The sequence below is a fragment of the Myotis brandtii genome, unplaced genomic scaffold (assembly GCF_000412655.1).
Source record: "Myotis brandtii unplaced genomic scaffold, ASM41265v1 scaffold235, whole genome shotgun sequence".
Lineage (NCBI taxonomy): Eukaryota > Metazoa > Chordata > Mammalia > Chiroptera > Vespertilionidae > Myotis > Myotis brandtii.
Window position 1 is genome coordinate 106,913 of NW_005358857.1, and position 13,957 is coordinate 120,869.

General features: G+C 58.8%; 1 protein-coding gene across 5 annotated transcripts in view; it reads left to right on the plus strand.

Annotated features, from left to right (window-relative positions):
- The window catches only part of PTPRF (protein tyrosine phosphatase, receptor type, F), an 80,522-nt gene that overhangs the window by 62,406 nt on the left and 4,159 nt on the right, over positions 1 to 13,957 (plus strand). For 3 of the 5 annotated variants that reach the window (XM_014540021.1, XM_005866604.2, XM_014540022.1), the window contains 12 exons: positions 417 to 514; positions 688 to 941; positions 1,030 to 1,123; positions 1,893 to 2,114; positions 2,434 to 2,588; positions 5,058 to 5,173; positions 8,851 to 8,883; positions 9,637 to 9,734; positions 12,316 to 12,439; positions 12,605 to 12,780; positions 13,465 to 13,584; positions 13,782 to 13,936. In XM_014540021.1, the coding sequence (XP_014395507.1) occupies positions 417 to 514; positions 688 to 941; positions 1,030 to 1,123; positions 1,893 to 2,114; positions 2,434 to 2,588; positions 5,058 to 5,173; positions 8,851 to 8,883; positions 9,637 to 9,734; positions 12,316 to 12,439; positions 12,605 to 12,780; positions 13,465 to 13,584; positions 13,782 to 13,936 (1,645 nt within the window). The remainder of the gene's footprint in view (positions 1 to 416; positions 515 to 687; positions 942 to 1,029; positions 1,124 to 1,892; positions 2,115 to 2,433; positions 2,589 to 5,057; positions 5,174 to 8,850; positions 8,884 to 9,636; positions 9,735 to 12,315; positions 12,440 to 12,604; positions 12,781 to 13,464; positions 13,585 to 13,781; positions 13,937 to 13,957) is intronic. The other 2 variants (XM_005866608.2, XM_005866607.2) reach the window with 1 other exon arrangement.

Consider the following 13,957-nt stretch of genomic DNA (forward strand, 5'->3'; position numbering starts at 1 on the left):
CCATTCTTGGGTATGCGACACTAATCTCTTGGGGCCACAACCCACTGACCTCTTAATGGACGTGCTGCACTGTCTCTGGTGTTTGGCTACATGCTTCTCATGACCAAAGCCCACTGACCTGTGGCCACTCTGACCTGGTGCCTGTGAGCGCCAGCTTTGACCCAAGCACTCTTGGAGATCCTGACCATGGGTGCTGTGGCGTCTGCCAGCTGGGTGCTCACTGGGTGGAAGAGCTGGGCCTGGGGGCTGAGCTGTGTGATTTGAAGCCGGCTGGGAGTGGGGTACCTGGTTCTCCGCAACTGTTCCTAACCCCTGCACCTCAGTGAGTGTCTCTTCCTGGCTGGGAACCTTTCAGGCCCATTCACTCCACCCCCGTGACCACAGCAGCACTGACTCCCAGCTTATATGTTCCACAGTGTTTGCCAAGAACTTCCATGTGGCGGCCGCAATGAAGACGTCTGTGCTGCTCAGCTGGGAGGTTCCTGACTCCTACAAGTCGGCTGTACCCTTCAAGGTGGGTGAGGGCCACAGCCAGTCCAGCCTGCATGCGGGACGGCACGGCCACAATTCCAGTCCCGTTGTGGGCACGTGTATGCGTGCGTGGCGCAGGACCCTGGTTCGGTGTGCGCGCACGAGCTCCATCCTGCGGGCCTGTGACGGGGCGCCCCTCCCCCCCTTTCCCCGCAGATTCTGTACAACGGGCAGAGTGTGGAGGTGGATGGGCACTCGATGCGGAAGCTGATCGCAGACCTGCAGCCAAACACGGAGTACTCGTTCGTGCTGATGAACCGGGGCAGCAGCGCCGGGGGCCTGCAGCACCTTGTGTCCATCCGCACAGCCCCTGACCTCCTGCCGCACAAGCCGGAGCCCGCCTCTGCCTACATGGAGGACGGCCGCTTCACCCTCTCCATGCCCCACGTGCAGGACCCCTCCCTCATCAGGTGTGCGGACGAGGCCTTGGGCAGGAGGACAGGGCCGGTGACGTGGGCATGGACAATGACAGACCTGTTTCCTGCTCTGCCCGCCCAGGTGGTTCTACATCGTGGTGGTGCCCATTGACCGTGTGGGTGGGAGCATGCTGACGGCAAGGTGGAGCACCCCTGAGGAGCTGGAGCTGGACGAGGTGCGGGCTGGGGCAGGGCAGCGCTACGACAGCCCCGTGGCAGTGGTTAGCTGTGGCCCCAGGGGCTCCCCTAAATTGGAATCACTCTCTGGTTGCTCTTGTTGGCAGCCAGGCCCCTCCGGGGAAGAGGGACTCTGAGATGGCTCCCAGGAGTTCCAGAGAACTGGCTTATGGAGGATTCCCTGGAGGAGTTTGCCAAGGATCCCTGGGGTGGGAGAGGCAGAAACATCTCTGTGGGTCTAGAGAACCTTGAGTTCTGTAGGCTCTAGAGCAGTGGTTCTCAACCTTCTGGCCCTTTAAATACAGTTCCTCCTGTTGTGACCCAACCATAAAGTTATTTTCGTTGCTACTTCATAACTGTAATGTTGCTACTGTTATGAATCGTAATGTAAATATCTGATATGCAGGATGGTCTTAGGCGACCCCTGTGAAAGGGTCGTTCGACCGCCAAAGGGGTCGCGACCCACAGGTTGAGAACCGCTGCTCTAGAGGGTCTCCAGGGTCTAGAGTGGAGCCCCCAGGGCCTTTGGGAGCCTCGTCCTGTCCTAGCAGCGTGGAACCGGCAGAGGCAGGTTACCCAGAGGGAAGGAGCGGCACTGCTGTTACTGGGTTGGCGGGAAGGAGTGGCATTGCCGTATCCGGCGTCCAGCATTTTTCTGCGAGGAAAGCAGGCTGGGCAGGCTCGGGCCCCTTACACAGACGGTGAGCCCTGGTCTCGGCCCAGGGACACGTGCTCCAGGGCCGGTGTGACTGTGCTCTGCTCTGTCAGCTCCTGGAGGCCATCGAACAGGGCGGCAGCGGGGAGCGGCGGCGGCGGCGGCGGCAGACAGAGCGGCTGAAGCCTTACGTGGCTGCTCAGGTGGACGTGCTCCCTGAGACCTTCACCCTGGGGGACAAGAAGAGCTACCAGGGCTTCTACAACCGGCCCCTGTCCCCGGACCTGAGCTACCAGTGCTTTGTGCTCGCCTCCCTGAAGGAGCCCGTGGACCAGGTCTGCCTGAGCACCTGGGCCCCCAGCACCCCGAGACCTCAGGCCTGACCCCAGACCAGGCCAGGCTCAAAACACCCTGAGATCCCAGGCGTGAGGCAGCCCCAGAAACCCCAGACCTACATAAGAGATCGTAAGACACCAGCCTCTAGGATCCAGAAAGCCAGGCCTAGTCTATCCTAGGGACCCAGTCAGCTGACCAGGCTCTTAGGTCCGGGAGACCAGGCCCAGCCCCAGAGCCCTCTCTCGAGGTTTGGTGGGCAGCGGGTGGGAGATCGCACACCGAGCTCACGGCCTGTGCTGTTCCCCCACTGGGCCACAGAAGCGCTATGCCGCCAGCCCCTACTCCGATGAGATTGTGGTCCAGGTGGCGCCAGCCCAGCAGCAGGAGGAGCCTGAGATGCTGTGGGTGACAGGCCCCGTCCTGGCAGTCATCCTCATCATCCTCATTGTCATCGCCATCCTCCTGTTCAAGAGGTGAGTATTGCGCTCAGGACTCCAGGGGCGGCCACCTGTCCCCAGACTCCCAGGCCCTCCCCAGGCGTGGTGCATTCGGGCACAGGGCAGCCACACCCGCCCGGAAAGAGCAGAAGCAGCGTGTGTGCACATGTGTCTGTTACCTAGGTGTGATAAGAAGCCGCGGCTTCACAGAGGGCTGGTTCACCTGCATCCGTGGGCGTGTCTGTCCATTAGTCTCTGTCCGGCGGGCGTGAGCGTGTCTGTCTCAGATACTGCCCTCTCCTGGTCTCCTACTGTCAGCAGTGCCTCTGCCGCCATTCCCAGATGCCTCCCCAGCCTGGCTCTCCCGCTTAGGCCTAGGGAGGTCCAGGCCCGGCTGGAGGCCCCCATGCCCACGGATGTTTACTTGGCAGACACTGATTGAGTGCTTGCTGCGATTGCAGCATTCACAGCTGTCCTAACTCAGTGCATCTTGAACTTTCCTCGAAACCCTCTTCCCATCACCCTAATTACCAACCAAACCTGGGTGTCACCTTCACCCTTCCTGTCCCTCTCCCTCCTCTGCCTCCTCTGAGCCCTATCCTGAATACCTATGGATCTACTCCCCCTGTTCCGCTGGGCTCCCCACGGATCAGGCACGTGTAGGCAGCTGGGACCTAGCACACAGCACATCTTAGTTCTCTCCCCACCTAGTTGTAGCCACCTGCTCTTGGGGTCCCCCTTTCTATCCTTTAATCTTGCAGCCTGAATGGTATTACCAAAGATTAAAATTTGTCGCCTCAGTTTAAATCTTTTTAGTGATTCCCAAGATAAACCCTCACCTCAGTAACCTGACAGTCAAACGCCTGGCTAGTCTGGCCCCTGCCACCACTCCCAGACATTGTCACACAACTAATGCAGCTCCCCCACCAGCTCAGACTGTGCCCCCCTCCACTCTGCAGCTGCCCCGTCCCTGCCCACCTACCAGCTGCCATCTCATCCATTAAGGCTCCCCCGGGCCCCACCTCTTCCCCACACTGTCCCTCATCTGGCCCAGCGATAAGGCAGGTGCTGGGCCTGCATATCCAGCACCCAACACAAGGCTGGGCCTGCAAGACACGTCAGTGAGCGCGTGTTGGTCTGTGTGTCTGAACACATCTCCATGTGTGAGTTCCTGTGTTCTGTGCCCCCTCTCTGCCCAGACCCCTGGCCCCTGACCTGCACCCATTGCCTCTTCCCCGAGGAGTTAGCTCCTTCCTCCCAGGGTGAATAGGACGGACTGTCCCAGTCCAGGGCATGGAGACCTCTGGGCGGGGACCTGAGGAGCGTCCCCACACCCACTCATCCTCCTTCCCACTCCGTCTGGGTCCTGGTGTCTGTCGGGAGAGGCGGCCCCCTCCCCTCTCTGTGGGTGCCATAGGTAGGTCCCACAGTGTCCCCCATGTCCTGAGAGGGCCTGAGTTCTTGGTGGAAATAGTGACCGTTCCTTTCTTCTGTCCTTGCCTGTCTTTCGGGACCTAGTAAACAAGAAAGGTAGGAGTCATTCCTTCTGTCTTCACACGCCTCCCCTTTCACTGATGATCCCTGTGCATATTTCGGGCCCAGCAGGGAGGGGCGGTGCTTTGACCGGAAGCGTCCTGGCCTGTGGCTGTCCTGTCAGCGCAGCAGGCTCTGGGGCAGGTTCTGGCACTCTCTCCACTTGCATCTTGTACAAGGAACGCCCTTTCTCCAGGGCCCGGCCACAGCACAGACTCGATGCTTCCCCTGTGTGCACAGACTGGCTCCCTGTTCTGAGTTATCTAAGTGCTGCAGGAGACAGTCTTGTGTGTATGCAAAGAGCACTGCTTGCAAGGCACTGGGGAAGTGTGTACCGCTACACACTCGTGCAAACTCACACAAGTTCTTCCCTCTAGACATGCCCTCGTCTCCTGAGCAGAAGCAGACCCTGGTTGCTTGTCAGCAGCTAGACCCCGTAGTCTGTCTCTGACCCTGTCCTTGTAAGCAGGGGAACTGAGGCCATCAAGGGAGGACTCTGCCGGCGAGGGTGATGCGTGCCCTGTCCTGCCCCTGCTGCTCTGAGCATTTACCCTGATACCGAGAATCAGACAGCTGGGGCCCAGCGCTCTGTGATGTTTGTGTATCTTATGTGTCGTTTGCATGTTTATTCCTGGTGGCTCCTGCTGTCTCAGCTGTGGCGGCCTTAGGGACAGCAGCTACTGCCCAACGGTGACCTGCCCTCTATCGGAAGGAGCCACCAGCCTCCGCAACCCCTTCTCCCTCGCTGCACCTCCCTCCACTCCCCACACCTGCTGTCTCCCCACCCCTACCCTGTGTTCTCCATGTTGAAGCTGCTCTGCCCCTGGCTCCCCTGTGCTCAGAGACTCCAGGAGCGGGCGGGCGGGGGACAGAGCCATGAACTCGGGGGCTCCATGGCAGCCAGCCACACCATCCATCTCTGTCCTCTGCCTGGACCTCAGGTTCTCACCAGCTGTCCTTCTGCCTCTTCAGGAAAAGGACCCACTCCCCATCGTCCAAGGACGAGCAGTCAATTGGGCTGAAGGACTCTTTGCTGGCCCACTCCTCCGACCCTGTGGAGATGCGCAGGCTCAACTACCAGACCCCAGGTAGGCAGTTCCTCCGGCCGGCCTGCCCAGCCCAGGCCTGCGGGTCCCCGGGGTCTCCACCGAGGGACCCTGGCCGTGTGCCCCATTTCCTGTTCCTCCTTTTTGCCCTTCTCCCTGTACCGTCCGCTTTGTTGCAGTGACTGAGGAGCCCCTATCACCAACAGCTGGACAGGCACTCCGGGCCCTAGGAGCTTGATGGGGGGCCCAGCTGTTTAGGCCCTGCCTTGTCTTTGGTCTGTCTGAATATGGGCTAGGGACCCTCACAGAGCCCACATCCCAGGCACGGGGTGGCCAGCGCCTGCACTCTAGCCCCTCCACATAAAAGAGGGGTGTGTTGGTAGAAAACGCCCATCAGACACTTGTGGGATGGCGTGCCCACATGTGATTCTTCCTGGAGCTGGCCCCAGCTCTCCCATGAGAGCACAGGGGCCCTGCACAGGGCATGGTGTCTGCCCTTCCTTTCCCAGCCACTCTCACGTGGCTCCCTTGTTCCTCTACCTGTCTTTCCCTTCCCGGGCCTCAGCAGACACCTCTCCCCTGGGTGGCACCTCCCAGACTGCCCAGCCCCCACACAGGCCTATGGGGGGTGGGGGGTGGGGGGTGTCTCCCTTGGGCCCCAGAACCTCTCTGCGTCTTCCAGCATGACACCTCTCACGCTGGGCTGGAATCACCGCAGTGTCTGTCAGTCTGAGCTCTGGAGCCAGGAGCTGTGTCTGTTCACCCGCCACCCCTGGTATTGTGGGCGCGGTGGGTTCTTGTTGAATGCCTGTGAAACAAACGCACAGGCAGCTGAAGGGAAGCATGAACTAACACATCCACACAGGGTTTGTGTATATACCAGCTAATTATTACTGCATATTAAATTACCCCAAAACTTAATGGCTTAAAACAACAATAATTATGTATTGTCTGTCACAGTCTTTGTGAGTCAGAGATTCAGACGGCAGCACAGCGGGAACAGCTTGTCTCTATTGTAGAGTGTCTGGGCCCTCAGCTGGATGACTTGAAGTCTGGGAGCTAGAATCCTTTAAAGCAGGGGTCAGCAAACTGGCCCACGGCCAGAGTCAGCCCACCACTTGTTTTTGCCAATAAAGCTTTATTGGAACACAGCCATGCCCATTTACTTGGGCATTGTATATAACAACTTTCACACTACAACAGCACAGTTAAGTAGATGTGGTAGATACCTTTTGTCCACAAAGCCAAAAATATTTACTCCCTGGTCTTTTATAGCAAAGTTTGCTGATCGCTGAATTCTGAAGACTAGTTTATTCCCGTGTCTGGTGGTTGATGCTAGAATCAGCTCTGAGCCCACCTGGGGTTGTCAGCTGTGACAACCACCTGAAGCCTCTTCATGTGGCGTGGGCTCCCTTACACCATGGTGACTGAGTTCAGGGGCACATGTCCTGAGAGAGGGAGACCCAGGCAGACCGAGCAGGCTGTTGCAACCTCGGTATCTGAGGAATCACAGCTCCAGGGTGCTGGGGCTCTGGAGGGCAAAGAACCTCCAGAGAGGGGATGCCAAGCCATATGGTCATTAAGCGATAACGGGGTGGGAGGGAGCTCTCATTGGTGGACACAGCACACGCAGGAGCAGCTCAGAGGCGTTGAGTGTTCTGCCGCATTGGAACTGGGGTTATGGAGAACCCAGAGACGAACTGGAGGCTTACATGGAGGTCCGGTCAGAGGAACCTGAGCAGCAGGTTCCGGAGTTTGGACTTCATCTTCAGGGGCCAGGGAGGCATGAAAGGTTTCAGCAGAGGATGGGCAGGGTCGCATTGTGCTCTAGAAATAGCTCTCTGGCTGCTGTGCGGGAGACAGGCTGAAGGGGGAGAAGTCGGGAGGGAGGCTGTTTAGAAGGCCACCGGGTAAGTGACAGGAGCTGGGAACCTGGACTTGGAAGGTGGCAGGGGAGGTGGAGGGAAGGGCACTCAGAGAAGCGTGAAGGAAGGAGACCGGCAGCTGGGCTTGGGCTTGATTGAACGTGGAAGTGAGAAGTGGGGGGTATGGCTCCCGGTTGCTGGCTAGCAGTGGGATGTGGGTTCCAGGCAGCAGCCAAGTCTGGGTCTGGACCTTCGCACGAACATCCAGGCTGAAACCATGGGTGCGGGAGATGCTAAGGAGCATTAAGTGGTCAAAGCCTGAGAGTAGGTGGGCGCTCCCAGGAGAAGGTGAGGGGAAGGGGGGCGGCGGAAAGAGCAGCCAGGGAAGGAGGTGATGAAACGCTGAGGAAGGATGAGTGAAGAGTAGCCAAGGAGGTTAAGATGTTGCAACTAGAGATAGAGAACAGGAGGGCAGCATCCCCGAAGCCGGGGTGGGGAGGGCTGTGCGGGAGGGGACTTGGTGATTTAGAGAGGCCGGAGACCCAGAGGAGGGGCCATCGGCTTGGCCGTTGGCATCTTGGAGAGAGCATGGTGACCGAATCCTGAGGGCAGAAGCGTTCCAGTGATTTCCATCAGTGACGGGGAAAGAGCAAGTGGAGAAACCTCTTCCAGAGGCTGAGTGTGAAGGACGGGAAGGGCAGGAGCACCGCCAGGGAGGAGAGAGAGGTGCGGGATCCAAAAAGGATTTCCTTTCCGGTTTGGCCTTGTTTATGGACAGTGGCCATTTGAGTGAGCATCTGTGACGCAGGGTCCAAGCCCTGGGTGAGGGGCATGACTTAGCCTGGGGAAGGCGGGCGGGGGTGCCTCTGAGCTCCAGGCCAGGAGGGTGGGAGGCGGCTGAGGGTGTGTAGGGAACGTGCTGCTGGAGTTCTCTGCCCAAGGCCTGTTTTCTCCAGGCTGAGAGGCAGTGGTTAGAGCGGGGTCATGAGAAGCCGTGGCCGGGTGTGTGCGTGCCTGGGGGGATTGCTGAGCAGCCGGAGGGCCCCGGGGACAGCTCCTGAATTCCTGTGGCTGCAGGGGCCCGAGGGAAATGGCAGGGATCTGAGAGGAAAGGAGGGACGAAGAAGAGGCTGGCAGTGGTGTTAAAGGCCAAGTGCAGGAGGCTGTAGCCCGGGCCGGGCAGTGGGAAGGGGCATGGCGGGCGTCACCAAGAATCTGAAGGTCAAGGAACAGGCTGCTGGCTGGACATGGACAGCGCCGAGTGAACCAGGGGCAGTGGGAGCGGCAGCGCTTTCCAGGGCTCATGTTGTTTTTCGTTGAGTAAACATTAATTTTTTTTTCTCTTATCACTTAATGTTTCTTCTGAAAATAAAGTTTTTCAGCCCCACAGAAAAGCTGCAAGAGTGATCTGCATGTTCTCGTGCAGACTGACCCTTCGTTTCTTGCCATATGCGCCTCGTCTCTCTGTATAAAAGCACACTTTGCTTTTGCCAAATCCTCTGAAAATAGCCAAGGTCTAATTTTATTACCAAGGGGACAGGGTTGATCTGGACCAAGAATGTAGTCATAAAAAGAGGCTTCCCAGGCCCCTGGGAGTCGAGAGCACTCGGCTCTGGGTGGGAGCCCGTCTGTGTTCCCCTGGAGGCAGGAGGCCTGCGTGGGACTGGCTTTGCTGCCCCTGGTCCTCCTCCCCCTCCTCCTCCCCCTCCTCCTCCTCCTCCTCGTGCCCTCCCAAGCCCCCTCAGCCCCTTCACCACGTCACTGCCCCTCCGCTGTGTCCCACCGTGATGTGACCAGAGAAGGTTAACCAGCTTTCTTCTCTTGCCCTGCTGTTTTTTGTTTTTTTCTCTGCAGGTTCCAGTGCCCCCAGTTGCCCGAATATCTCAAGTTAGTTTTCCAAGTTCCCATGTTTGGGGCCTACTCTGGCTTCCGTGTCTTTCCTCTACTTTTCTCACCCAGTCGCCCCCCCTTCTCCCTTGATTTCTTCTCTCCTTCCCTCTCTTCTTTTCCCTTCTCCATCGTCCTCCTCCCCTATCTGCTTCCTTCAGTGTCGTGTTCCCTCCCACCGGCCCCTTCTCTGAGTCTCCGCCTCTCTGGCCTCCAGCCTCAATCTGACACCTTTCTGCCTCCCTGTCTCCACCTCCTCCTCACCTCTGCTTCTCTCTCCGTGTTCTCCCACGTCACTCCGCCCTGTCTGTACTTCGTGATCACTCCATCCACATGCTTGATGCTGGGGCGATGATGTCACGGAGTCTCCCATGGTGACCCGCGCCAGTGAGGGGCAGGAGGGCTGCCCACAGCGGGGTGCAGGCTGAGGGAGCCACAGCCCCCGCCTGGGAGGGAGGGAGGAAGCCCCTCACCCCTCTTGAGACCCCACCAGGTGGGGCCCTGGTGCCCCCACTCAGCGCCGCGTCACACGACATGCTCCCGCGTGCTCACGGCACACACGCCCTCTCCGTCCTCTCCCCACCTCCGGCCACTGTGTGCTCTGCCATCCTGTCGCCGCATGTGCCGCTGTCTCCATGCCACCAGTGCCGAGTGCTCCATGGTCACACGTTCACATGTGCACATACATGCATTGGAGCTGTCTCTGCCACCTCGCTCGGGCCTCATGCTGACTCAGCCTGTGTGTGCCCCCAGGTATGCGGGACCACCCGCCCATCCCCATCACCGACCTAGCGGACAACATTGAGCGCCTCAAAGCCAACGATGGCCTCAAGTTCTCCCAGGAGTATGAGGTGAGACGTCCCCACCCCGGCCATGTGCCTGGCCCCACGCCAGCTTCTCTCCTGCCTCGGGTCCCAGCTGTGGGTCAGGGGCTCCAGGCTTCCTCAGAGCACGTCAGCAGTGAAAGGTCAGGAACTCGGCTACTCGGGCGCTGGTCCTCCTCCGGCCCTCCCAGCACTCCAGGTCTGGACACTCAGACACATGCCCAGATGCTCACAGAGGCAGGCAAAAGGTCACACACACACACACACACACACACACACACACACACACACCAATGATAATGGCTGGCATGTCCCAAGAACTTACTCTGGGCCAGCACGGGGTTAAGTACTTTCCATGCATCGTTGCATTTAGTCCTCTCCACAATCCTGTGAAATGTGTATTGTTATTAAGCCATCTTACAGAGGAGGAAGTTGAGGCTGAGGGGGCAAGTGGCCTGCCCAAGGTCAAACAGCTGATGGGTCGTAGAGCCAGGATTCACACCCAGGCCTGCCTGACACACAGGCACAGCCTGTGCCCTGCACAAGCTTGTACTCGCGTGTTATCAGGGCTGCACAGATCACAGCCATGAGGAGTCAGGGGACTCGGCTCAGGCTGCACAAACCCTCCTCTCGGGGCCCTCCACATGCGCCCTGTACTCTGGCCTTGACTCCTGCCTGCTGGAGGCTCAGACTTCGAGCACTGTTCCCTGGGCCTGGGGTCTGAGGGCTTCCAGGTTGCCCAGCTGGGAAGTGCCTTGCTAGTGAAGGTGAGCATAGAGCCCCGCCCCTCTGAGGAGCACAGAGGGAGCTGTCCCTGTGGCTCAGCCCCGGTTCCCCTGCTGCTGGCACAGATCTCGCCTGCGATTAACCTCTATCAGTGAGGGATGAGGAGGTGATAGAAGGGCTGGCTCAGCCCAGCCTGGGCTTTGCTCCACTCCCGTCAGATGTCCATCCTCAGCTGCGTCCACCCTCACCGCAGGCACCATGATTCCCCTTCCACAGGCTGGGAGCCAGGCAGATTCCAAGGGGTGTATCCGAGCTCTGCAGAGGATGCTGAGCTTGGCAGGCAGATTGAGGAACGTGTCTGCCATAGGCAAGCTTCCTGCCTCTGCCTGTGGAGCACCCTGGGGCCTGCTTTGCATAAGGTCCTGCTTCGAGGGTAACAAATCCGGCGCGTTGGGCTCCCTGCCTTCAGGTTTTCACTGGCCAGGAGGGCCTTTCATGGCCTTCAGCCCATACACATTGAGTTCCATGTCCCATACCTGCCCTTCCTCCCAGCAGAGCTCTGTGCCCCCCGTCCAGCCTCTGTGTCTCCCTTTCCACCTTCTGCCCCCTTTTCTCCTCCAGATGAGCTTTCCTTGCAAGACCCTCTTCCTCCAGGAAGCTTTCTCTGGCTTCCCTGGCCTGCGAGGGCTTTCCCTCTGCTAGGGTCCCATGGTTCCGTTACCTTTAATGGTCAGTCAGTCAGTCATGCACTCATTGTCAAGCACCTGCCCTGTGCCATCCCTGTGCTGGGTGCTGGGATATGGAGACAAATGGCCTCGGGGAGCTCAGCCACTGGGGAGATGAGTGCAGGCGGATGATCAGCATGGAATAGAACGGGGTGCCTTGTAAATGTGGCGGACGTGTGTGGGGAAGGGGGGCTGCGAGGTGGGCTGCGCTGAGGGGACTTACAGAAGTGGTGCAGGCTGCCCTGTGGAGAGTGACAGGCTGGCTCCAAAACATGGGGAACATCGTGTGCTGGAAGCCGGATTGTATCCATCTGTAAAGAGAGGGTAATTATAGAACCTGCTCCATGGCAGGATTAGGTGAGGGAATACATGCAGAGTGCTTAGCACAGTGCCAAGCAGGCAGTGAGCTCTCGCTAGGATGGAGCCGTTATTATCATCGTCTGAGGTGAGGCAGTGAGGAGCCCTGGAAGTCATGAAGCAGGAAATTGGTCATCAGATCTGCGTGGTATGAGGAAGGAGGCTGCTGGCTCTTTAGACTGGAGGCCCAGGGGAGACTCTACGCTGCCGGCTGGCTTATGGGAGCTCCAGCGCGTGGGCGTAAGATCCTGCGAGCAAATGAAGTCACTCAGGGAAGGTTGTGGCGGTCGGAGAGGGCCCGGGAGTGAACCCTGGAAGAGCCCTATGTCCTGCCTGCGGAAAAGCAGGTGGAAGGGGAGGAGGCAGAAGAAACAGCCAGAGAGGTAGGAGAGGCAGACAGGGCCTTGTGGTGGATGCCCAGAGCCTTGGGCAGTGGCAGGTACTACATGGCTGGCTGCCTTCGCTTCCTCTCCTTCTGTGCTCATTTCATTAGTGCAGGGCCCGAGGGAGTTTCCCCTGCCCTCACCTCACCCCCAGGCGCTCTGCAGGCAGGGGGCTTTGTTCCATGGCCAGAAGAGGCTTTGATTCTTTACCTTCCTGACAAGTGATGCGGCAGCCCCTGAACTTCATGGCTGGGGCAGCGGGAGTTCACCCTTCTCTGGAACCGTGGACAGAGGGGCTGGCTGTGGCCTAGGAGTGAAATGGGATGTGGCAGCACCTGGAAGGCTGAGTCCCCTTTGGGGGGCCATAGGGAGACCTCAGCTCTTACCCACTCCACCTGCCTCCTCCATTCTCTGCAGTCCATTGACCCTGGACAGCAGTTCACGTGGGAGAATTCAAACCTGGAGGTAAACAAGCCCAAGAACCGCTACGCAAATGTCATTGCCTACGACCACTCTCGTGTCATCCTTACCTCCATCGATGGTGAGCCAGGGGCGAGCCCTTCCCATCCCCTGCTCTCCTCCTTGCTGGCTGGGGTGATCGTTCATCCTGCAGAAGAGGCCCACGAGTCCTGGGGTGCACTGAGGTGTGGTGGGTGGGGATGGGGACCCTAGGATAATGCTCCCCCGTGTCCCTTCCTATCCACAGGCGTCCCGGGCAGCGACTACATCAATGCCAACTACATCGATGGCTACCGCAAGCAGAATGCCTACATCGCCACACAGGGCCCACTGCCCGAGACCATGGGCGATTTCTGGCGGATGGTGTGGGAACAGCGCACGGCCACTGTGGTCATGATGACGCGGCTGGAGGAGAAGTCCCGGGTAAGACTGGGCAGGGCTCTGCCAGGAGGAGGTGGGGTGGGAAATAGCCACCAGATGACTCAAGCACCTTTTGTGTCCCTGTGGGACGAAGTTCCCCAAGGGAATTCCCAAGTGCTGTTGTTTTCCTGGGGTATTACCGTGGCCCCCAGAAACAAGTGGGTTCCTAGGATGTTAATATATCGCACCAGATGCTACATTTTCTGGGAATGTGAGTATGTTCCCCAGTTGCTGGCATGTTCCCGGGATGTTCACATGTTCCCCAGATGCTGGATGTTCCTGGGGCATTAACACATCTCCAAGTTAATTAGTGGAAAGAGCCACTGTTATCTGCTTTTGCACTGCAAAGCTTTGACTGGAACGTAAAATTTACAGAGCTTGAAAATGGCACATAAACATTATGGGTAAATTTGGCAGAAAACGTGCCTGGTGCGATCTGGTCATGAATAAATAAATTTCAATTACGGCCCTCGTTCCCCCGGCAAGGGCAGGGTTGGCGACGTAGTGTGAGAACCGGCTGTGGGGCCCCCAAGAGACTTGGGGAGAGGGGGTGGCACCGTGGATCTGAGAGCTTGGGCTGGGGAGCCTTGTATCCTCCCACCCTGCTTCTGCCCCAGGGCCCCTGCCCCTTCGAGCCTTTGGGCACTTCCCAACACCCTTGCACCTGCCTGGCTTGTCCCTTTGCAGGTGAAGTGCGATCAGTACTGGCCGGTCCGTGGCACTGAAACCTACGGCCTCATTCAGGTGACTCTGCTGGACACGGTGGAGCTGGCCACCTACACCGTGCGCACCTTTGCTCTCCACAAGGTATGGGCCTGTCCCGGTGCTTCTCTGAGCGAGGTGTGCCGGTGGGCGAGCAGGAACTCGGCGTCGGAGGTTGGGGCTCGGGAGTCGGCTCAGACACGTGGGAGTGCACTGTGGCGGCCAGCACTGCGTCATCAGCCCTGAGCCTGTAGCAGGCAGACTCCCCTCACCACACATCCTCTCCCCACCCTTCTCCCCAGAGTGGCTCCAGTGAGAAGCGGGAGCTGCGCCAGTTCCAGTTCATGGCCTGGCCAGACCATGGAGTTCCCGAGTACCCGACCCCCATCCTGGCCTTCCTGCGGCGCGTCAAGGCCTGCAACCCGCTGGACGCGGGGCCCATGGTGGTGCACTGCAGGTGAGGGGCACGGCACCATCA